The 25,448-nt window shown below is 38.1% G+C and overlaps 1 protein-coding gene across 1 annotated transcript in view; it reads right to left on the minus strand.

Moving 5' to 3' along the window:
• Positions 1 to 2,505: 2,505 nt before the first annotated feature.
• The window catches only part of dhx37 (DEAH (Asp-Glu-Ala-His) box polypeptide 37), a 32,068-nt gene continuing 9,125 nt past the window's right edge, over positions 2,506 to 25,448 (minus strand). The window contains exons 9-28 of the mRNA XM_048611213.1: positions 24,717 to 24,830; positions 24,113 to 24,214; positions 23,604 to 23,718; positions 23,180 to 23,278; positions 21,477 to 21,544; positions 19,847 to 19,991; positions 19,501 to 19,577; positions 18,052 to 18,284; positions 16,952 to 17,063; positions 16,673 to 16,779; positions 16,354 to 16,542; positions 15,691 to 15,815; positions 14,505 to 14,621; positions 13,334 to 13,506; positions 11,251 to 11,365; positions 10,062 to 10,199; positions 9,716 to 9,810; positions 8,374 to 8,447; positions 5,321 to 5,418; positions 2,506 to 3,392 (exon numbers count right to left, since the gene is read on the minus strand). Of these exons, the coding sequence (XP_048467170.1) occupies positions 3,310 to 3,392; positions 5,321 to 5,418; positions 8,374 to 8,447; positions 9,716 to 9,810; positions 10,062 to 10,199; positions 11,251 to 11,365; positions 13,334 to 13,506; positions 14,505 to 14,621; positions 15,691 to 15,815; positions 16,354 to 16,542; positions 16,673 to 16,779; positions 16,952 to 17,063; positions 18,052 to 18,284; positions 19,501 to 19,577; positions 19,847 to 19,991; positions 21,477 to 21,544; positions 23,180 to 23,278; positions 23,604 to 23,718; positions 24,113 to 24,214; positions 24,717 to 24,830 (2,379 nt within the window). The 3' untranslated portion in view covers positions 2,506 to 3,309. The remainder of the gene's footprint in view (positions 3,393 to 5,320; positions 5,419 to 8,373; positions 8,448 to 9,715; positions 9,811 to 10,061; positions 10,200 to 11,250; positions 11,366 to 13,333; positions 13,507 to 14,504; positions 14,622 to 15,690; positions 15,816 to 16,353; positions 16,543 to 16,672; positions 16,780 to 16,951; positions 17,064 to 18,051; positions 18,285 to 19,500; positions 19,578 to 19,846; positions 19,992 to 21,476; positions 21,545 to 23,179; positions 23,279 to 23,603; positions 23,719 to 24,112; positions 24,215 to 24,716; positions 24,831 to 25,448) is intronic.

The following is a 25,448-nucleotide window of genomic DNA, read 5'->3' on the forward strand; positions in this document are numbered from 1 at the left end:
GCTTGGAGTTTTAGCAAAGATTTGTAGGTCCGGTTATGGGTGAGATTGTTGACTTACTCGCACGAACGAAAATGCTTGGAATCTTGTTTCTTATCTAATTGTTTTTTGGTCATTTGTGTGTCTGACATGAACATAAACCCATTATCAGACCTAACAAGCAACAATGGCCAAGAAATCTCCAAGTTCTGGATTTGCTGTAAGTGATTATACACTTTTCTCAAAGGGCTGCGCTTTTAGGTACGACATTGAAAATCAATTGAATTTATGAGAACTTCCACTGTTATGCTGCTACCCTTGCTGCAAAAACATTTGAAAAGTTTGCACCTTGTTAAATGTAACTGGCTCTGTACAGCACACCAACTTCATAATTACTGTTAAACATATGCACTAAAAAACTAATTTCATATTTGCACATGGTCACAATTTCCCTTTTGTTATTTTTAAAAAAGTTTGTTCATCTTTATTTTAACTTCTGTCTAGTCATTCATTTCACTATTAGAAAAGTTAATTTAAAAGAGAAGGATCTGCAGTGATTTTAACTTTCTGGCTTGCTGCATGTGTATACTTGAATGTGATTCACTGATAACCCTTCTTGCTGACATGACTGTTGCTAGGTGCCTGGTAATTTCCATAGCTTAACAACAGATTTAAACTAACTTGGTGCCATTATTTAACAAAGATGGTAAAGAAAACCCAGGGAACTATGGGACAGTGGGCCTGACGTCAGTGGTGAGTCAGTTGTTGGAGGGGATTCTTAAGGACAGGATTTACATTTGTTTGGAAAGGCAATGACTGATTGGAGATGGTCAACATTGCTTTGTCTGTAGGAAATCGTATCTCACTAACTTGAGTTTTTTTGAACAAGTGACAAAGACTGATGAAGGCATAGCCGTGTACATCGCCTATATGGACTTCAGAAACACGTTCAACAAGGTTCCCCATGTTAGACTCATTAGCAAGGTTAAATCACATGAAATACAGATAGAACTAGTCATTTGGATGCAAAATTGGCTTGAAGGTAGGAGACAGAGGGTGGCGGTGGAGGGTCATTTATTGGACTTGAGGCCTGTGACTAACGGTGTACACAAGGATCTGGGTCCACTGCTTTTTGTTATTTATGTAAATGACTTGGGTGTGAATATAGGAAGTATGGTTAGTAAGTTTGCAGATGACATGAAAATTAATGGTGCATTGAAGAATGTTATCCCAGAGTACAACAGGACCTTGGTCAGGTTGGCTGAAGAGTGACAGATGGAGTTTAATTTAGATAAGTGTAAGGTGTTGCATTTTGGTAATGCAAATCGGTACAGGACTTATACAGTTAGCATTAGAGGCCTGGGGAGTCTTACCGAACAGAGACCCTCGGGTGTTGGTTCATAGTTCCATTAAGGTGGAGTCACAGGTAGACAGGGAAGTGAAGAAGGCATTTAGTACACTTGTCTTTATTGTTTGCTGCATTGAGTATAGGAGTTGGGATATCATATTGTGGGACACTGGTCAGCCACTTTGGGAATACTGCATTCAATTCTGGTCTCCCTGCATATAGGAAGGAAGTTGTGAAACTTGAAAGGGTGCAGAAAAGATTAACAAGGACGTTGCCAGGGTTGGAGGGTTTAAGCTAAAGGGAGAGGCTGAATAGGCTGGGGCTATATCTCCTGCAGTATCAGAGATTGAGGGGTGACCTTATAGGTTTGTAAAATCATAAACAGCATGGAAGGGGTTAATAGCCAAGATCTTTTTCCCAGGGGTAGGTGAATCTAAAACTAGACGGCATAAGTTTAAGGTGAGAGGGGAAAGATTTAAAAGGGACCTAAGGGGCAGTTTCATCATGGAATGAGTGGTGGTGCATGTATGAAATGAGTTTCCAGAGGAAGTGGAGGAGGCTGGTACAATTACAGCATTTAAAAAGCTTCTGGGTGGGTTCACAAATAGAAAGGGTTTAGAGGGTTATGGGCCAAATTCTGGCAAATGGGTCTAGATTAATTTAGGATATCTGGTCAGCATGGATGAGTGGACCAAAGGGTCTGTTTCCATGCTGTACATCTCTATGACTCTAACATCGAGCAAAGAGGAAAAAACACTAGACATTTGTGGGCAATCTTCTTTGAGGTCAGCAGGAGCATAAATGCTTTTCTGCTGATCCCTGATTCTTAATCAGCAAATTATTCAAAAACATATAAATCTGCAAATAACCCATCTCACTTGGCATGCTAACTTTGATCCCAACTGAAGCAAGTTACAGCACAGCTCAATAGTGGCCAAATCTAATACAATCAAATGCTCAAACCTTCCTGATAAATATGTACGAAATTTTGTTCCTTACAAGAATCACCTGTTTCTACAGAAAGAAAGCTTACAAAGACAACGATCTTCATGTTAATCTTCAGGCACGTAATTTGTATAAATCTGATAAATACTGACTGATGCCCAAGTTATGAGTTCAGAGTGAACATTCTAAAATGATTGCACAATGTGGGAGACAAAAGACACAAAGATAATCCAGAGTTATCATAACTTTCATCTGAAAGTTACTAAAGTTTAATCAGCTTTTACAAGTCCAATCACACAAGAAGAATGAATCAGGCTGTACAAACGTCTTGATTTATATACTTTTAAATATATCTATATACTTTTAAACAGTTTCATGTATTTTTCTCCCCTTAGTACACTTAAGCATTTCCCAACCCCACCAAGTCCTATAAAGACCACAAACACTTGTAAATACTTTACAAGGTATTTCTACTGTACATAAGTACGTTTACTGTTACAGTAAATTTACAGTTCAAGTTCAATAAAAAATGCTGCAAGAAGCATTCATTTTTCAAATTTCACAAATGTTTACAGCACAGAAAAATGGTTCAGTAAAGAGAATTCAAGAAATTGAATGAAGGTCTTTGATGTAGCCATTGCAAGTTGTTTGGACACAAGGGTCCAGCTGTAAAGGTGATTTTCCCAATGTTAGACAACCATAATCCAAATTGGTTTTCTTCTCAAGCAAGTATACCAGCTGATACTATTATGATGAAATGTTCATTCCATTTCTTTCTCCACAGATACTGCCAGACCGGAGTAATTACAGCACTTTTTCTGTCTTTATACACTACCTCAGTCTTTAGCTTAGGCAGAGGTACAGGTGCACTCAAGACCTTTCTTGAGCTATACTTCATACTTTCTGCAAAACATCTCATTGCTCAATCAGTTCTTGATCAGATACACACAAACATTGGTTCCACTAATGGTCAGTATTGCAGAGATCACAGTTGCTGGTGAAAGCCAATTTCCATCAAAAAGGAACTATTCAATTGCACGTTAAACTTGTGTTGGGGGCCAGTGCTGTGAAACATCAGCATGCATTGCCTCAGGAAGCCACTGACAATACGATGATAACAGGTCTGTTTAAAAGAAAAAGAAAGCAACAATAGAAGATTAACCATCACAAAATGGAAATAAAAAAATTAACCAACACTCTTGACAAAATGAAAACATTATTTTAATATTATAGCATCTTACAATTATGAATTTAAAGCTAGCTTAAGGTTCCTCAACTTGTCCCTTGATGTAATGCATCATATTTGATTTTCCACATACCTTTAGCATCTGTTAAGGAGATTGATCATTAGTGTTAAAATGTTAAAAGTCACACAACACCAGGTTATTAGTTCAACAGATTTATTTGAAATCACAAGCTCCAAAGTGAAGCTGAAATGAAGGTGAAGATTTCACCTAATGAAGGAGCAGCGCTCCGAAGGCTTGTGATTTCAAATAAACCTGTTGGGAGTATAACCTGGCGTCATGCGACATCTGACTTTGTCTACCCCAGTCCAACACCTCCGACACTACTGGCACCTCCACATCATGGCTACTATTAAAATGTTAGCAGCAGTTCAAATGTTGTTTAAGCCTTACTATTCTTACCTTTCTTTATCCGTTAACGGGATATCAGTGTCACTGGCCAGGCAGCACGTAGGCTAGACCAGGTAGGGATCCCTTCTCTAAAGGGCATCATTGAACAAGATGGGTTTTTTTGACAATCGACAGTGGACTCATCGTCATCATTTGATTCATAATTCTAGATATTTTACCAAATACAAATTCCACCATCTACTGTGGTGGGATTCAAACCCGGGTCCCCAGAATGTTATCCGGGTCTCTGGATTAATAGTCCAGCGATAATACCGCTAGGCCATTGCCTCCCCTAATGGTAACTGGGTGAGATCTGCCAACCTCAATTTGCCACAGCAGTTAAAAACACAGACTTTTCTTGCATCTCTCTTGTCTAGAGTGAAACCACGGCCCAAGTCTTAAAGTACTTTAAGACGCAGTCCAACTAAATCTCTTTCCTCATCATTTTTGAGTTTTAGCTTTTTAAGAAAAATTCATTCACAGTATTATGGGCATTGCTGGCTAAGCCAGTACTTATGGCCTATCCTAAATTGCCCAGTAGGCAGTTAAGAGTCAACCATATTGCTATGGATCTGGTCTCACATGTAGGCCAGACCAGGTGAGGTTGGCAGTTTCCTTCCCTAAAGGACATAATGAAACAAAATTCATTTCTTCGATTTGACAAATATAATTCACTCTCAATTAGCTGATTTTGTATGTTCAATTAAATGACATTTACTAGGCACATCATCTTTTGAATCAGTAATAACAGAAAAAGTTGAAAACTCCAACCTCTTCTAATTATTTCAAGTTAAACTGACGTACATACATAGAAGGCCAGCAACATTACCTTAATCCCCACTCTCTTTAAGCACCTTTCAGTTTTCACATCGTCTTTCTTTTCCTTCTCTTTTGACCATATTAATAATTAACAGTCTCAGACTAGTTCCTATGGTACAACAGTTAGCATACTTCATATTGGTTTTGGCTGTAAAGTACTTTGTAATGCTCCAAAATTGTGAAAAGTGTTATATAAATGCAAATTATTTATAAACTGAACATGTAATAGCTACATTAGTGAAAGGACAATGTGCTAATCCAGTAAAGTATCCAATTTCTCCCCTCTACACACATTTTAAAAATAATTCGCAAAAATAAAGTGATGGAATCTGGAATTTTCAAGAAACAACAGTTTCATGATATTGTAACTACACTGAGGATTCTTAAAAAGTGCATAGGCACAAATTTAACAGGAAAAAAAACTTTGTCTTATACATTCAAACACACCAAAAATCTTTAGGGCATAACAAAAGCAGTAAATGAAAGGGATAATTGGCATCTTGTAATTTTACTGCAGCATTTCTACGTTCATGAAGAAGCTTTTGAGCTGTGAAAGCTGATTTCTCAGCACAAGACACCAATACAGCAGCATACTCACATTTACTATTTTTCTTCCAGGCAGCAAGTAATGCATCACGATTGTCTACATTTTCAGAAACCAGAGCTCCCAACAACGCATCTGTCCTAGGCTGAAGCCTGTGAAATGTAAGATTTGCGATTACTGATCAACAAATAATGGCATTGCCAAATAAGACTCATATAGGCTACAAAGTACATTTTTAATCTACTTTAACGGTTGCTACTTAACGACCAGGCACAACACCAATTTAACAACAAGTGAGAAGCCAAAACCAGGCCTGAAAAGCAACAGCTAGGAAATGTGGGAAATGTTCTTAACAGATATGCCCTTCGTTTCCTTCACCTTTGTGCTGTGGATTTGAAGTTCACCCTATTAAGCTCTTCCAATTGCATGGCTGGGTTTTTGAATGCTCCTTGTAGGGGATGATGGGTACAAAGTCCTTTTTTGGCTAAAGCATTAATTTTGCTGAGTTTCATGTAGGGTTTCTCTCTCAAAGTCAAGGGAGTTTTCTCGCAATATCATCCTAAACTTGCCTCATGAACTTTCTACCTCAACCCTGATATCTGACGCTAGATCAATTCTATCAATCACTGCAGTCGAAGAACTTGCCACTCCAGAAAAATTCCGACATCCCTACTGCCTGTCTCACCACCTTACTCAAACAAACACTGTCTTGGAGTCACAGAGTTGTATAGTGCGGAAACAGAACCTTCAGTCCAACTCTTCCATGCTGACTGGAGTTGCCCACAGATTCTTGAAATTTGCCCCAGACATGGCAGAAAAGGGAAAAGTGGCACCTTGCTTTGTGGACAGGTACTTGGTCCTCTTCCCCAAGACCAGCAGAGAAGTCCATGCCATCAGATCCTGCCAACATTGTCTGAGGTTGATGCCCTGGTCACTGCAGTCACAGCTGTCCAGAGGAATGCCCAGCAGTAAGGGAAGAAAGTCAATGAACTTTGTTGCTTGGATTGGGGAGTGCCTTCACCCTGCCTACTGCACATACCAAGGGTCATGCTTGACCCCTCTCATTGTTACATGCACATCTTCCCTCAATCACTCTTACCCACCCAACTTTGTAAACACTGGATGATCTTTGCACTGCTCGTTCTCTTGAGACCCCTCAGCAACCCCCACATATTCCCGAGCCAAGACAGGTGGTAGGCTGTCAGATATTCAGACCCTCACCATCCTATAAGAATACGACCCTGACGGCTCCAAGTGGCCAACTGTGTCAAAGTGTCTGATCTGTTATCGGAGGGCGCCCTTGACTGATTGTGCTCGGAGCCCCTGACTGAAGGCCACGTCCCTTGACTTAACTGAGGACTTCTAACAACCATGACTTCCTAGCTTTGTATCTGCGCCAAGCGGGAAAGTAAAACGGACTTTCACAGCCTAGTAGCTCTGACTGGTGAGGGGGGGAAAGGGGGTCAGAATGCAAATCGGAAAGGTAAGGCAGGGATGCTGTGCGCATCCAGGTAGTCTCAGGGTGACTGAGAATAATAAGAGAGCTCATGAACAATGCTGAGTTGCAGTCTAGTCCAAAAAGGTGTGCTGAGTTCCTGTTACTGAACATACAGTGACCTTGTGGCAGCATTTCAATGCTAGTTGCTCCAGTGCCTGAAAGTGCAGCTTTAAAGTGCACTAGCGTCCTGTAAATCATTGAGTCATAGAGATGTGCAGCACAGAAACACACTTTTTGGTCCAACTCGTCCACACCAACCAGATATCCTAAATATACTGAGTCCCATCTGCCAGCATTTGGCCCATATCCCTCTAAACTCTTCCTATTCATATACCTATCCAGATGCCTTTTAAATGTTGTAATTTTACCAGTCTCCACCACTTCTTCTGGCAGCTCATTCCATACACGCACCACCCTCTGCATGAAAAAGTTGCCCCTTAGGTCCATTTTAAATCTTTCCCCTCTCACTTTAAACCTTTGCCCTCTGGTTTTGGATCAGAAAGGTGCCCTGAGGATCCTGAACAAGGTAAACCCCCAATTTTCTTTCCCTGTTGCCTCAGAGACTTGTGCAAAGAGGAACATCCACATGTGGAAGTGAATGTGTCAGCATACCATCTGGCATGCACGGGGTCTCCAAGCAACTGCACGGCCTCGCAGCTTCCAGGGAATGTTGGGCACAAAAGGCTGGCAGGTGTCTGATACCAGCGCCTCATGGACAGCAGGCGAGCATGGCTGATGCCCTGGAGCATGTCCAAGATAAAGGACCAGAGAAGCAACTGCTGAGTTGGAGTCACTTTTTCCCAGGGCGAAAATGACTGTTACGAGGGGGCATAATTTTGAGGTGAATGGCGGAAGGTATTGGGGAGATGTCAGAGGTATGTTCTTTACACAGAGAGCAATGGGCATGTGGAATGCGCTGCTGGCAGTGGTAGTGGAGTCAGATACTTTAGAGACTTTTAAGCGACTCTTGGATAGGCACATGGATGATAGTATAATGTAGGGTATGCAGGGTAGTTTGATCTTAGTAGGATAATAGGTTGGCACAACATCACAGGCCAAAGGGCCTGTACTGTGCTGTACTGTACTATGTTCACCAGGCACCCGCTCAAGCTTTTTTGTTGAGAATTCTCGACGTTCAGTTTACTGATTTCATTGGAAGGTTAAGAGACAGCATATTAATGAGGCAAAATGTGCCGTTAATAAAGCCTACAACAAGCAGTAATTATAAACATTTAGATGCTACCTAGTGCCTACAGGCACTACCATCTCAGTGCCTGTAAACTCTGCTGGAAAAATGTTCCTGACATTGAGGTAGGCCTTGCTTGATCTCCCATGTGATTTTCCCACATTTCCCACCACAGTCCATGTAGTTCAGGCCCCTACAAGATTCTACCCAAAGTCACAACCTATCGCTACAAGTGAGTAAACCAACATGGTGCACCTCCAAATTTGGTACAAAACAGGCTTTTGTCAAATCTATGAAAAGTCGCTTTTCTCTCAACATATGTTTTATATTCCCAAAGGCATATGAGGTTTGCAGTATCAAATACAACATTATCCTTAACACCGATTTCAAACCTGGTTTTTGATGCAAGTGTAGAAAACTTACTTGGCCCACGTTTTCAACATTGTTGACGGACTGGAAAGTAGACAACTGACATATGCACCAAGTTTTTTAATGACCTTCAGTGGAGGATAGAAAAATAAATGAACAATTATCTCCAAAAATATTTGCACTGTTAAGTTTTAACTAAGTTCACTTGCATCTTAATCTACTGATCAAGGAATTAGTAGCTGTCCATTCACTTTCCAACCAAAACCAAAAGAAACTTCAAAAGCCCTGTGAGTCACATAACAATACTTTATTTTCCTCCCTCAGAACCCCATGCCCCTCCAAACCCCAATTAAATTGTCTGACCACATATGAATCAGTTGGCTACCTTGTCTGAAGTTTCTGCCCCAATACTGCTCTAAGTTCAGGTATTAAAAGGTCTAACCCAAGGAAGGCTCACCCAGCATATTTCTAACATGGAGAAGGTCCCAATCTATGGACAGCATTTTAGAAGAGTAACATAAATGAAACGCAGGCTGATGGAGGTGTATGAAGTTCCCTTTCCATTTAATAAGTGCTGCACATTAGCACCCCTTCATACTGCTTCAGGTTAGCACTATCACATTACTATTGAACATACTGAAACTATGAAATCAAGATCTATTTGTTTTGAAGACAGTAAAAATGTACATGACAATGCTTTTTGTAACAATTCAATTAGAATTTTTGAGTTTTGATAGGGATCAAGTCATACAACTTCCTTCACATCAACAGTTTTGTTGAATATTTTGGAAATAATCTTTCAAACTTCACTGGCTGAAACCACCACCATTGCAACAAAATGAGTTAATGATTCAAGAACCAATATATTGTATTGCTGCAATTTAAGAATGCAATGCTCAAATTTTAAGCACCTCAGCAATACAACCAAGGTGGTCCTAGGTTTCCTGTGTTGACTTTACTGCTCTCAGCTACATCAGCCTTTGGTGATAGTTGGGATAAAAAAATTAAAGCGTGGGTGTTTATTAAAGACACAGATAAGCGTGATGCTTCATGTAATTGAATAACACGACTAGAACTCACTATCCAGGCCCATATATGAAGGCAATTATTCAGGCAAAGGAACAGGTACCAATTGTTACCCATGAAAATGTCTCTCAGTAAACAGACAACATCTCTAAGACAGCAGAGTCAGGAAGGGAAAAATTAAAAAAAAACAAAAATAAAACACTACCCTCACAGAAGTTGCAATTTAAGTATATGGATGTATTTTGCCCACTCTTAAACTCATCCCATTGATAATTTTAGTGAAAAGGTTGCAATATCTAAATGGGAATCTTTAGGCAGGGGGTGAAACTAAAGAGCAAGTATTTACTTCTTTAGAACAGGAAGTACTCACCACTCCTTCCAACAAAAACTTAGCAAAATATTTGTATCGGTCCAGTCCTTCTGGATAGTCCACTTCTACCGCAGGAAGCTGCCAGCCAACTCGGACTATAATCACAGAGAAACAGACAGACTGATCAATATAAAGTACTTACCAAATCTACACAAACAAACAAAATATCGGAGAATATTTATGTTGCATTCCCATAAACTGCATAAATGTAAACTCCTTCCCCACACATTCTGTAGTTGTTACGTGTCACTGTTAAGCCACGGGGATAAAACCCACCCATTAATATAGAGAAAGATTGACTAAAAAGGCCAAAAAACAAACCTTAAATTCCATTAAGCAAACTTACAGAATGTACTCTTTTGGTGACATTTAACCCGTCCAGTCTCAGGGCAGTAACGTGGAGGAGGTGCATCCAGAGGTTTTCCAAAGTGACTGTACTGGGGAAGAAGGACAGGGATCCACTCGGCTTCAATCACAGTCAGTCCTGGTAATAAGATTTGATTTTACAACTTTTAGCTTGCATTAAGTGACAGTAGAAAGATATGGCTTGTACTGAATATAATGCTCACAACAAGGTTGCTGTCATATCTCAGAATGGCTTAAAAAATGCAACACATCTCACAATCTACTTCAGCCAGTCAAGCAGATCCTCATTCAAAAAACTGCTGTAACCCGAGTTAATCCCTTCCACTTCTATTTAACAGTCACGATGACTGAGAATGAATACTTTCAATGGAAAGTATTCATCAAGTTTTCTGTTTTACTGCGGCTCAGCATTGTTGCAACTTTCTCAGTAATCGTAATTCTGACTGAAAAATCATTTAATCACATGCTCATAATTTCCAATCCTACTGTAACACGAGTACCAACTGAAAAAAATCAGATAAGGTTACTCTCCTTTCAAGTAATTTCCTTATGACGGATGAGAAAGAGCGAGCACAAACAGAATGGCATTATCAATTTCAGCTACTCTGCATGAAAATTACTATTAATGCCATGTCACAACGTTCATCATTAGAAACATGGTAAGGATAGCCATCCTAGATCTTGCATCAGATATTATATGCTACCTAAAAAGAGTTGAATTGTTGTGGTCTTCTTTAAGAGAATTTACCAAGTGTGCAGTTCTAGCTAAACTACTTTAAATATTAACTTCATTCAAATATAGATAAATGGAATAAACATTGGCTGAAAAGTCATTTACACGTGTGAAATTCAGCTGTACTCTTTGTCACTAAAAGTAATTTTCCCAGATAACATGGCATGCTGTTTAAGAAGTTGTTACAAAATTCATGCAAATTTCACAGAGCTAATACAGTTAAAAATGAGTAGTTTCAATGTTGTTAAACGCTGAAACCTCATTCATAATTCAATTTTCTTTTTGCAAAGTGGCAAATTCTGCAGCGATGGGATATAAAATATGCACCAACATCTGAATGTTATTGGCAGTGCCTTCTATTTATTAATCAGAAAAATCTTTGTGATGTCAACTGTTAAAAATAATTGTAATTTGGAAAGAGTTGGTTCCTTCCTACCTTTCATATACATCTTGGAAGTCTCTACTATTTCTTGATAAACCACAAACTCAGGAAGATGTTTGAATAGTACCGAATTTGGATGGATAAACACTGGCTCATCTATGAGCGGGGTCTGTGAAACACAACAGTCAAAGGTAAAACAAAGAACTGCAGATGCTGGAAATCTGAAACAAAAGTAGAAATTGCTGCAGAAACTCAGCAGGTGGGGCAGCAACTGCACAAAGAAAGCAGAGTTAACATTTCAAGTCCAGTGATCCTTATTCACAATGATAGCAGCCAGGAAAGAGACAGAGAGAGAGAGCGCGAGAGCGAGAGAGAGAGAGAGAGAGAGAGAGAGAGCAGATGAAGGGATGGATGATAATATGCCAGGGAGAAAGAAAAGCTAACAATGGAGACCATAAGTAGGTGAAAATGGAATGGGTGCGCTGAAAGCAGCCCATGTCATGACAGGCCTGGGGTGGGTAAAGGACACAGAAGAAAGTAAGTGCTGATGTTCTAAAATTATTTAACTTGATATCGAGCCCTGAAAGCTGCAGGGTTCCCAAGTGGAAAATGAGATGCTGTTCTTCCAGCTTGTGCTTGATTCACTGGAGCATTGCAACAAGCCTGAGACAGAGATGTTGGCCAGGGAACATGGCAGCGTGTTGAAGGGTCAGGCAACTGGAAGCCGGGGATCATATTTGCAGGTAGAATATAGGTGTTGTGCAAAGCAGTCACCTTGAGCCTCCATTTCATCTCTGCAATGTGGAGGAGAGCAGTGAATACAGTAGACTAGATTGAATGAAGTGCAGGTAAGTCAGTGCTTCACCTGTCTGGGGCCTTGGAGAGTGAGGCAGGAGGAGGTAAATGGGCCAGTGTTACACGTTCTGTGATTGCAGGGGAAGGTGGAGAGATGTTGGGAGTGGAGGAGGAGTGGGGCAGGGTGTCCCAGAGGCAACAGTCCCTGTGAAATGCTGACAGGGAGGAGAGGGGAATGCGTCTGGTGGCATCCCACTGGAGGTGGCGGAAATGGTGGCTTATGATCCTTTGGATGCAAATGCTATGGAGTATAAAGTTAGTATGGTGCAGGGCTTCGATCAGTATTGTGGGAGGAAAGAGAAGAGGTGAGGGCAGAAGTGCGGGATATAAGGCAAACACGGCTGAGGGGCCTGTCAACAACAGTGGCAGGGAATCCTTGGTTGAGGAAAATCGCAGACATTTCTGACGTCCCCCGTAGAAGGTGCATCATCAGAACAGATGCGATGGAGACGGAGAATCTGAGAGAAAGGTCATATTTTAAAAGCGACACCATTAATACCTGTGAATACAGTGTGACTTGCTGCTAAACTAATCCATTGAAACCAAATACAGAGAACATCAGTCCATTCCTGAACATCTCAATTATAAAGGCAACGAGATGTAGCTTGAAATGTCAAGATTTGCCCCAGACATGGCAAACTCTTAAAAAAAAATTCTTATTGGCAAAATACTTTCTCATTTCTCAAGTGTATAGTGCTGCTTCCAGGGGCTGGAAAGTTTTCTGCGTCTCTGAAGGTACAATCCAAAATCTGTGATGCAACCGATGTCACCAGAGTATATGAATGTTTAAATGATACATCAAGTTTTTTCTGACACTGAACAATATGGCATGAAGGGAAAACCTACTTTAGAATCTACATAGCAGCAAGAAAGTTAACCTTTTAAAACAAAATGTTGAAGACATTTAAGGTGCCAGTTCCATTTTCTTCTATGAAGCAAGAAAAATTTGAAAAAATACTTCCTTTACAACTGAACAAAAAACATGAAAATGTTTGCTGAAGCAATTTTGTAGCCTAATCCAAAAACTAACTTCATACCACTTAAAAAATAAACTTCCCAAATGATTCAGTTTGAAGACTATTATGGTTAAAGAGTTTTTTTTAAATTTCTCATTCAACGACATTGCCATATGACTGAAAGATATGGCACTCAAAAAACCTGGACTGTGCTGGTTTGCTGCTAATCCTTGATACCCAATCATTCATTTACATTTGACAGTATTGATTGGAAAGCCTTCCTACTCAAATATCTTATGTAAGTGTCCAATTTCAATGCACTTCACCTTATAGGCATTTCTCCATTTTTCATCCAGCATCTCTTCTGACTGGATTTTCCTGGCAATATGATCCCCAAGACCAGCCATTACAATCTGTCTTAAGTATATGACCTGAGCTTCTGTTGGTGGTTTCATCTTAGGATCAATAAATAAGCCAGCTCCAGGGAAGACAGCATTCACTGTAGAAGAGCAGGAAAAGGGAACAACCATTCAGAAAAAAACCAACATAAAATTAATCAGAGGTTTTCCAATAAGCAGTTATATTTGCATATAATCATTTGGTAGTAAACAAGTCCAGTCAAGCCAAAAAGATGTTCTCAGCATCACATAAATGAGTGATCTGGTATATGAATTTCACCTGCATGGTGCCACATATGTAAACTAGTAAACTTTATCAAACAACATATCCTTCTGGTTGTCCGCAATAAACAAGGTAATGACTGTACCCATCAAAGACTGTGCTTGCAAAACTCGCAGACAGTATCCAACATTAGACTTGTGTGTGCTGAGTGCTAAGATTCTGAACACAGGCAACTGCTTCTTGCAAACAGAGAGAACACAGATATGCACTGTGCCTGTTTCAACTGAACAAAAATAGGCTGACAGCCATTTACTGATTCATTCCTTGGGACAATGACATGACCAATCAATCTGTTTTAAAATGTAAACAATGCTTGGAAGTTAACTGTCAATCTGCATTAATTAGTGCATTCTCCATAGCAATGCCTTTATCAGTAAAAGCACACCTGCCAACCAATCAACACTCTCCAATATGTAGTATAAATGTTGTCTTCCTTTGAATTTGTATTTTGACAAAGCATCCTGATGAGTGCAAGATGAAAACTTTTGATGAAATGTGTCTTTTTGCAGTAATAGACAATTTTGCTATTATCAGACCATACATTTTACTTAACGTAAGCCATTGTTAAACCAAGCAGACATTTTCTGTTCCTTCAGCAAAAAAGCATCAATTCTATTATACATTTAGTGATATAGAAAAGGTGTTGGATTTATGTATAAGTTCAAACTTTAATACTGTAGCACTATGCTATTACTGCCAAACTAATGACCAAGCTACATTGCAAGACTATCTCCAATTCCATTCTATATTACATTTTGAGACATTCTTTAAAACTTCATAATATAGATTGGTCCATTTGTCCTCATTGATTCTTACCAACGTTAGTTAGCTGGCTTCGCAAACGTCTGATTTCAACCATTGCTTTATGTCGAAGTCCATTTTCACTACAGAATTGAGGAGTACATCCTGCATACTCACTAGCACCAACAGCACCTGGAATAGCAACGTATAGAAATTAGGGTCAGAACTCAGATAGTAATACATGATCAAGCTGTCATCGTTTTTAAGATTGTGTTGTAATGCGAGTACCATTACTTTGCTATTTTGTATATAATTACTACCAATCACTAATCATTTCTTGTGTTTGGGACTTATCTTAATTCTTGTGAAATGAATCCATTTTGCATAGTTTTAATGCATCCCATCCTAAGCCCTACTTCAAAACAGCTGAGTTAAATTCTAATCCAAATAACATTTTTCAAATTTCACCACCACCTTTCTGAACATGGTTGGATTAGTTCTTCATTATCTTGGTGTCGTAATTTCTTATCCAATATACCACTGGCTCACTTTCTATTGCCTTGTGCTTTCACTCATCCAGGCCCCCAAGCTCTGGAATTCCTATCTTAAACCTCTCTGCCTCTCAATCTTGCTTTCCTCCCCTAAGGCATTTCTCAAAATCTACCTCTTTAACCGGCTTTTTGTCATGTGACCTAATATCTCTTTATGGAGATTAGTGCCATACTTAAATTTTATAATGCACCTATGAAGCATATTGGAAAGTCTCACTATAGTAAGGGCAACATAATAAATGCAAGTTGTAATTGCTGATTTACACACATGAACTTGGACAGAAAGTTTTAGCTGGCTTACTATTAATGTAATGTATTTAATGCAGAAAAATGCCTACATGCACTTCACAGAAATAAACAAAACAAATAAGCAGCATTAGGACAGATGACAAAATAAAAGTTTTATTGCAGATCTTAAGGAAGACAGAACAGTGAAACAGCAAGGGATTTTGGGATAGAATTCCACAACTTCAGCCTGTGCACTTCTCTGAACTAGAACAATTACTCTATTGTCTGCAGATATCTTTTCCAAGATTCCTTTAGTAGAGGGTTCTGCTCTTTAGTAATTTTCTATCTACTGCCTTCTCAGAAAAAATGGGAGCTTGAGCATAAATATCACGTCAGACAGAATTGAAATTGTCAAAATGTTTGAGAATCTAACACAGCAAGTCAAAGATGTAGTTGCATGTTATTTAAATTAATTTTATTACCAAGCATGACCATAATGTCTCCAAGTTTAAGAGATGGACCCTGGCCTGCCCAGATCCACTGCATCTGAGAGATTCTGGCCTTTTTCCTTTTCAGTCTTTCCATCTCCTCATCACTTACAGCTGGTCTGCAAACAAGTCAAAAATGTTAGACAAAATTGTTTTTAAAAACATGACTTGCCACACTACCTAGAAAGCAAAATCATTACACAATATGTTATTTGAACTTTTTTTTAAGATACCAAGTGAAAAGAGGAAAAAATGTTTAACACTTCACCTGAAAGTTACAGGGATTCTTTTTAAGTTAAAATTGAACTGTGGTTCTATGAAAAGCAATGGATGCCAGAACCTTATCTAAGTCGTACTCTTCACAAATTTTAATTCTAATCATGCATTTTCTATTTAATATTTACATTCCATAATAGAAACAACTGCTGAATAGCCACTTCAATAATCAACAATAATCTTTTTAGTTTTATTTATGTTTTTTCATAGAATCAGTCAGTGCTCTTTGAAATATACAGCAGGACAGTCACTTTAAAGAGCAATTATGAATTTAGAGCTGTGATTGCAGGCACTGCGCATCCCAGAACAATGTTCTGCTGCAGACAGATAATCACTAGACATGTAAATACATTTCTACTTAAATATGAATGGAAACTTTACCTATCGATTTGCTCAAATAGCTCTCTTACAGTCATGGCTGAAACTATGACGATGGTATACGGCATACAGTCATGCTGCTTGCTTAAAGCAAGCATTTTCGCATATCGAGGTGCCACAGGAAATGATGCCATAGCTCTACCCAAGGGGGTGATAGGACAGGTCAGCTTTGCCTGTTCTAATTCCTTAAACCTGAAAGGACAGACAATAGTTTCAGCACAAGTTCTTGGTGAAATTGGTCAAGGCTTAAGCAATCTACAAAGTAATCCTTTAAGTCAGCAACCCCAATTAACAATGTGAATTGAAGCAGACTAATCCTTACCGTCCATGTTTTGGCGGCTCCTCCAAAGCTCCAAGAGAAATAAGTAGCTTCTCAGCAGCTATCAACGACTCTCTTGATGGAGATGTTGGGAATGGAAAATTGATCACCTATCCAAAAAAAAATCAATCAGCACAACAGTTTTGATAAATCTTTACCTCCTGAATTATTTGATTTTAACTGGGAAGGGCTTCAATCTAAACTAAACCTCAATAACAAGAACATATTGCAGTCAAAAACAGAAAATACTTTAAATACAAAGTTAACATCTTGTGTTCATACCTTTTCAATGTTCAAGTCTTTCATCTGCAGAACAAGATCATCTACAGGCCGCCTTGTGATCTCAGCTGCAGAGAATTTTTCGAAGTCAGCAAAAACGGCCGAAGAGTAAAGTCTGCACACAAATATTTATTGCACTTAATAACCGTACTTCACATGTTGAAATATTACAGGACTGATGTGAACTTCAATAGCAAATACAAATTCAATAATTTTACATTCCTAGGACATGAATTTGTTTTTAAAAGGCAGCTAGTTAGATCTGAATATTAAACTTGCTTATCAACACACAAACATGTAAATAAATCTCTTGGGGTGATTCCATGCTCCTAAATTTCCAGCAAGAGCCAGACTTAAGAAAATTAGGACTGTAATTTTTTTGCACTCTCAGGGTCACACTCTCTGTGATGTGGCTCTGTTCTAGGGACTTGGATGGCATAAATTACTCTAAATTATTTATTACGGAGAAAGCTCATTGTTTTGGAAAAAATAAATGATCATCTTCAGTTGGGATTTAAAAGGCTTTTACAAGGTCCAGACTAAGATTGCACCTGTTTTGATATTCAGTCTTCAAGACAGCATGTAATCTTGCAATGAATGTACCATAGCATCAGTACTGCAGTTTCTATCACAAAACAGCCTGTGTAAAATGTACAAATACATAGTATCCTCCACTGACCATGATATGCAAATCAAACTGTTCAATGTCTTTATTGTAGAGAAAACATTAATTGAATCAAAATCTAACTAACATTTTTTCTACAATTAAAAAAAAAATGATCTTCTTCCTTTTGTGGGTTTGGCCAGATTTCCACAGCATTCTCTAATTGCCAGCTCCTCAGACCAATGCAGGCCCACTAAGAACAACATAGATATTACATTTGAGATCAACTTAATAATTTATCCTCCTGACAATGCAGGTGGGAGGTGTTCTATCTCAACTCACCTTCTATCAGTCTGGAGAGATTAAGAATTTACTGAGTGCAGAATTCCAGTTCTGGGCTCAAAAATCAACGGTTTCACAAAGCAACAGAATTTTGGTCCATTCAGTTGGTCTGGTTTTAAAAATGGTTATTATTTAAAATTAAGTTCTAGCAACTGACCTGTAACAGTGACCTGGTTCTGTACGGCCAGCACGACCTGCTCTTTGATTGGCTGAAGCCTGAGAGATCCAAGTAATTTTGAATGATGAGACTCCAGTAACTTTATCATAAAAACGTTTCTTCACTTTTCCACAGTCCACCACATATTTAATGTTTGGGATAGTAAGAGATGTTTCAGCTACATTGGTTGCTACCACACATAACCGTGTGCCATTTGGAGGTGGACAAAATACCTAAGTAATGGAATTTACAATTTCATGATACTGATTTCTAATTTCCTTCTAATTTTGGAGGAAACAAAAATGTTATTTTGCACAGAAATATATTAATTTACAGGTTTTTAACTTATAGTTAGTGATCACCAAGAAGGTTCTTGGGACAGATATTCTCTATTGTTGTTAAGATCTTCACCCAGAAATATCTACTTAGCTATAAGTACATTGTTTTGTAAACTCTTTGTTGACTTCTTACCTCTCCATTCCTGTTACCACATTAATTTCAAACGTTTTAAATTAAAACCTGATTTTCTTCAGTTAACTGACACTCTTATAGAAAAGATGAGGGATTCCCATGGATGTGCTTCAATTTTTTCAGAAAGTACCCTACTTAGAAAAAGGTGACAATCACTCTGCTAGTTTGAAATCTTCAGTATTGTTTATTTCAAAAATTATTGCTGAAACCTACAGCAACCTCCAAAAAATACTATTGACAGGTTAAAAAAAACAGAAAAAAAGTCATCAACAGTTACTGCATTTTTTGTCAGTTTGCAGAAAGTGCAGCAAAACCACAGACATTCAAGTTACAAATGAACTGACTGTTCCCTGTCAGAATCTGTATAAAACAATACAGAACTCAATGTTAGTCAGTGAAGGAATTAGCATAATCCTACTACTCCAAAGACAGGCTGGGTCACTGAATATATTCAACTGAATTGAACAGTTTTTGATCTACCAGGAAGTCAAGGAAAGTAGAGTTATGGCTACAATCAGATCAATTCGATCTTAGTAAGTGATGGACCAGACCAAAAGATTGATTTTTTAAAAAAATATTAGTTCATGGGACATGGGAATCGCTGACTAGGTCAGCATTTATTGTTCCCTAAGTTGTTAAATTTTATCTCATTGATGTATGCATTTACAAACAGACATTTACTTCTTCCACATAAAAGAACTGAACTAAAAACACAGAAGTTGGAATACTATGATATTTTGTAATTCAGCGAGGAGTGTATAAAATCAGGGAAAACAATCAACATTCTGCATTCTAACTGAAGTTCCCATATAGATATTAAATTTCTCAGAACTTTCATGGTTAGTATCACAAGGGATTAACATTATTGTTCCCGTTTAAACATGCTCTCAATGTAGCTGCAAAGTGTGATCATGTATCTGCTTTTCCAGTACTTCACATTTCAGCATTTGAACTTTAGTCAGAGAGGAGAATGCTTACCTTCGCTTGTTTCTCTGCCGCCAACAATGAAAAGAGCGGAAGAACATACAGTGGAATAGAAGGATCGGATATCTCAACTGTGTATAAAAAAACAGATACTAAGGTTGATTCTATAAAAACTGCATATCAAAGAAAGTTGTGTGCAAATCCCTAATAACATTTCAAAAGATATACCTATGCAATGTGCCAAGGCATTCATTAAAAGCCTATTTTAATAAGGATATGAATATGGCCACTTGATCCAAATTTGGATTAGCCTAAATTTTCATCCTACAAAACATTGACATTCTCCACTGCATGATTTCTTTAGAGAACTGACAGACATGATAGCTGTAAAACCATGTACCTTCTTCACAATCATCACCATCCCCCAAATCCAGATCTAGATCAGAGCCAACGTTATCCTCGTCATCAATCCCAGCTTCTCGATCTTCACCTCCCTCATCCACCGGCATTGCAGAGTAATTATCAAGATTAATTTTTGGCAAATTCTGTGTAAAGAAATAAAACCAAAAGTTGACAGTATTTGTCACAGCGATGAAGAACACATGGTTGTTAATGAAGGTCATGGCTTTCAACTTGCGAACTAATCATAGGAATAAAAAGTATTCTAAAACTTGAAAGAAGTTCCATTAACTTAAATAATAACCAAACAGATGTATGGAGACAGCGCAACAGACACTGGAGTTATCTTTTCGGTAAAAAAAAACCTTTACTCCCTAGAAAGACTAGGTTAGCAGGCATATGTGAATACCAGTTGTTGAAAATTCCCCTCCAAGTCGCATATTATCCTGATTTCACGACTGCGTCCAAGTCCTGGAACTCCTGAATGAACAGCACTTTGAGAGTACCTCCATCATATGGGTTGCATCAGTTCAAGAAGGTGGCTTACCTTTACCTGGTTTTGCCAATGACACCTACCTCTCAATTAAAATTTTAAAAAAACTTTGTGGTGTCAGGTGCAACAAGTTCAGACACTATGCAGTTTTTATCTATGCTACTCGCTCATTGTGTGTCCAATTTAGAATTCTATTGATTTAATGGTTTGTTAAGAGTAGACACAGTATCCTAAATTAGAGAATCAATAGTTCTTAGCGTTTGCAGCTTGGAATACCTACAAATTATTGGGAATATTAATCTGAAATTTATAATGTGAGATTTCAAAGTACACACCAGTGGTACAAAAGGACAAAGTTTGGCCACATGTTTAACAGTATATATAATGCACTGCAAAAAGCCAAATGGTACTAACTGTTACAATTGTGAACTGATACTGCATGTAAATTTTAATCAGTTAGTACAATAAAATGAAACTGAAATTTTTCTTGCAATTCAAATCAGACAAAGCATGGAGAACAAAACTTGAAATAAACTGCTGACTACTTTCTCGATTTGGTATACAAGCATCTGACAGTGCAACTTAACAAAACCAGTTAAGACACCAAAAACGTTAAACAGATGTAATAAGCACTCCCAAGTTGTCATAAAAAGGAAAAATTAAATGAGAGGGATTTTGAAAAAGCAATGCTTAAAGTTCAACAAGATAAATTAGGCATATGTGCTGCTTTTCAAGGATCACTCTCCTGCAAGTGTCTCCAGAAGCAGACTTCTGTTGAAGCAAATGAACCAACTGCTGCTGAAGATGGTTCAGCTGTCAAATCAGACAGAGGTTTTCTTTAGTGACCTATTACAGCAAGTACATAATGATAAATTGGTGTCTGAAGTCATAAGTTGTTTCTCCATTTCAGGTGCTGTTGAATCCACCACATTAAATAATTGGACGAGGGTAATTCCACAACATCATGGTGCTTGCTTGAAGTTAATTCGGCAACATAGACATGGGTTCAATGATCCACTCTTTGTTGTCTTGTTATCAGAAGATTAAGCAAATGGATATACTGTCTCTACTGTCTCTAAGTCTTAAATGAATCATAATACTGTAATTAATGTATGGAATAAAATACTAGAACACTTACAGATTTAGGTTTGGCCTTTTTAAACTTCCTGGTTGCTTCAACTGAATCATGTGAGGCAGCATCAGCTTCTACAATTTGAAAGAAAATAAACAAAAGCATGAAAAGTGCTGGGCCTCCATTGTTCAGATGTTGTCGTTCTCATGTATACCTTTAGACTGGGGGCCATTCATGCTTTGTTAATAACTGCCTTTATACCCCAAATTCCGGCAATAATGTGATCATAATTTCTATTTAAATTTACACATCATAATTTTAGGATTGAGCCTAGCCAACAATTATAAGCTAAATATGCTTATGAAAAGTCAAATACTTATTGCTGCTCTCAAGAGGTCTGACAAAGAGAGTCTCTTCCTAGGAAACGGTTGAGAAAAGGATATTTGGATCTTTGCAAATTGAAATCTGATGGAGTTTGCAGGGTGTGGATTGCAACACCTGAAGGCTCTTGGGACAATCATTTGGGACTGCAAGCTCCAAGGCAGGTGACTGTTGAGCAGAGACTGTGGCAGGACAGTCTTAGTATCAGAGCCAAGGATCGATTACATGCATGCATGTGGTTCTTCGTTGAAGTCACAGCAAAATCTTCAAATTAATTGTGGATAAACTACCCACACCCCAGTGACACTCTCCAGGGCTGCACCAATTTTTAAGTATTGAAACTTGGATCATAGTGGGCATAAGTTTGGGAAGCACTGTTGTAGGTCAAACCTACCGGCTAGGACTTGGCAAAGGCTACTAAAACAATCAATGGATACTTCCTGATACAATAATGTACCACAGTTTAATCAGAATGGCCCAAAATGATATACCATAAACATTTTTGACAATGATTTTCAACCATCAGTTCAACACTGTGGAATATTTCCTAAATTTGTTTGTAACAAAATTGTGAACGTATCCTTGACAAACACTTTTAGGATTTTGTCACGAGAAGCAAGAAAACATTGTCATCCCCAGCACATCTCTGGAAATCAACAGAAAGAAAAAGCTTTCAGCAACTTTTTTTCTGGTTAGGAAACTTAAGCTCTTAAATGTTTCAATAGGCACGAACATTTGACAACAACCCAAACTTATACAGCAATTCAACGTAATAAAACATCTCAAGATCCTACACAGAAAAATAATACAGCAAAATTGTACATTGACCCACAAATGGCGATATTAGGGCAGATCATTAAATAGTGGGTCAAAGAGATTGGTTTTAAGGAGCACGGTAAACGCTTAGGGAAGAGAATTCAGAACTTGTGACGCAAGTACCTGAAAGCATTGTCACCAATGTGGAGCAATTAAAATTGTTCAACAGGTCAAAATTAGATGAAAGCAGATATCTCAGAAGGTTGCAGGGCTGGAGGAAATTACAGCAATCCAGACAGGAAAGGCCAGGGAAGGATCAGAAAACAAAGATTGAGAATTATATGACAGTATTACATAATTAGGCTGATGATGTTTTGTGTGTTAACATGTCATCCATTTACAGCAATGCAAGATTTAGCTTCTATGCTACCCAGTGCACGTTGTCCAACAGCTAGAGGAGGTGTTCACATTGAAACATCACAAATAGTTGTGAAAAAGACTCCTTCCAGAATGGTCTTCAACACATAATCAGTCAACTTCAAACCAATACTTCAGTTGTACACATTTGACAAAAAAAATGTGCAACGGTGTTTAAAAACAGATGTATGAGCACTGTAACGTAAAATATTTACCTTGCACATTGCTATTAGGTCTGTAAGGAAAGGCTCTTCTCAATCTTCTGCACATAGAATGTACTTCTGCCTGTCCTGTCAGAAACACTAAGATACCTCCTATTAGGAAACAAATAATCACAAATCAAAATTAAACTCCAGAAGGAGTCATCTAAATGTTTAAGTAACAACTTGGGAATAAAGAAATTAGAAATTTAATCCTAATTGGAAATATCCAAGTCATGTCTGGGCTCAATTCCTAAAAGTGTTTTAAATGACAAACTCTCGTTCATCACGCTGATAAGAGTTGCCCAAGAGCTGGAAAATTCTAGCTATCCTTGCCAAAACAAAAACAATTCAAACACCAAAAAGGAATTAAATTACAGTATAATGGAAAGCAGCAACTCGTGAAAGAAAACAAAGGTAAGTAGAGTAATCGTCTTACCTGGAGGTAACATTCGATGGATTTTGCTGACTTTCCTAAAAGTCTCTCCTGCATAGTCATCAAGTGGAGTTCGCCTATTAAAGTGAACAATGACAGGAAACTGCCTCGCATCCACCTGAAAGAATTATCAGAGGAACAACTGGGTTACATTCTGTTTAAATCAATGAAAGTAAACTCAAGTGTACAGAAAATCTGATAGCAGATATTTCAAAGTTTTCTTACAGGTAAAGTTGCTAATAGTCCCAGAAGAGCATAGAGCTGTTCTCTCATTAGAGACAGAGATGACTGGTGCTGGTTTGACCCCGAGGGTCACCATTCCTCAGGCAAGGTTGAGAAGCGGGACCTTCTTGGAGAGCTCAGCTAGTACAGGAATCGAAACTGCACTGTTCACATCCCTATGCAAAGCAAATCAGCTGCCCAGCCAACTGAGCTAACTGATCATTTTCTTGCAACATACTTCATATGGTGATAAATTTGGTGAACATTTCTGCTGTACATGATAAAGTTACCTGAACAACAGGAGGCGGAGTTGGAAAGAGTCTCTTGTTTGCTGTGAAATCCTCCATACGTAAAGTGGCAGACATTATAATCAGTTTCATTGGTCGCCCTTTCTGTTGGGAACAAGCAAAATACTTACTGGGTATGCTCTATACTGGCACAAGGTGAAAAGACAACAAGTGTAAAGTACCCAATTAGGAAAGTCAAAATGGCTCTAATATTGCATTGATAAGGTCAACATCAACATCAGAATTAGATGGAATGTATCTGTTAGTTTTATTTAATAAAATTTCACCAATAGCCAGCCCTTTCAGTATTTCAACCCATTATGAAGCACACAAATTGTTCAACAATATTCCTGGAAATAAATGTTTAATATAAATAATATCAGGATATGCAGAGTACTTTGCTGTAATTTTGTATCCAAAATATTTCATCTACAATCTATTACTTTTCATCATCTGTAGATTCTTCACTCTCTTATTTTAAGCTGCATATATTACAAAAAGTGAGGCATGAAGTATTTTACATAAAAATTTCACCTCTCCATTTTAGAAGTTGGGCATTTAAATAAATCAAAATAAAAGGCTCATACAGGACAGAAACTCTATTTACCTTCTCTCGCAGAGGAACAATACGAGATAGCAGGCCAATCAGTATATCTGTATAGACACTCCGCTCATGAGCTTCATCTATAATAATCACTTTGTATTTTGAGAGTAAAAAGTCCTGGAAGATTAAACATTTTTTTCACAAAACAATTTCTAGTTAATTGTGGTAAACATGATTACAGGAAGGTCAACAAAACTTATAAATAACAAAAGCCTAGTTTTGACTATATACAAGTGTATCAGACTTTTTGTAGTGTACATCTTTACCAATTAATTACTGAAAATCATCCAACCAACAGCATATCACCAAAATCTTGGCAAGTTTAATGAGTAGCTTACTCCTGCAGTTCCACAAGTTCACTTAGATGTTTACATAATTGTATATCCATACCTTGTAGCACAACCTTAGGAGTGTGGCACATCACTAAAGCACAATGCTGAAGTATCAAATTAATAGAGTTTAATTCTGTGCCACAGGCTGGCATCTTAAATACATTTCTCAAGGGCTCTTGATTTGGCATTACTAACTACAACACACTGCTAACTTTAATCAAATATTAAAAACCTGCATTGAATGTATCTTTACTGCATTATGCATGACTGTGTGAGATCAACAATTTCCTTCATGTCACATCATGAAGTAAATAGCTTCACACTATCTGACCAATGCATCAACAACTGTTGGCCTGCAGATCTTTAAGTGAACCAGTGGTTTTGTATAGTCAAGATCGGTGAG

This window comes from Rhincodon typus, chromosome 24 (assembly GCF_021869965.1).
Source record: "Rhincodon typus isolate 14 chromosome 24, sRhiTyp1.1, whole genome shotgun sequence".
Lineage (NCBI taxonomy): Eukaryota > Metazoa > Chordata > Chondrichthyes > Orectolobiformes > Rhincodontidae > Rhincodon > Rhincodon typus.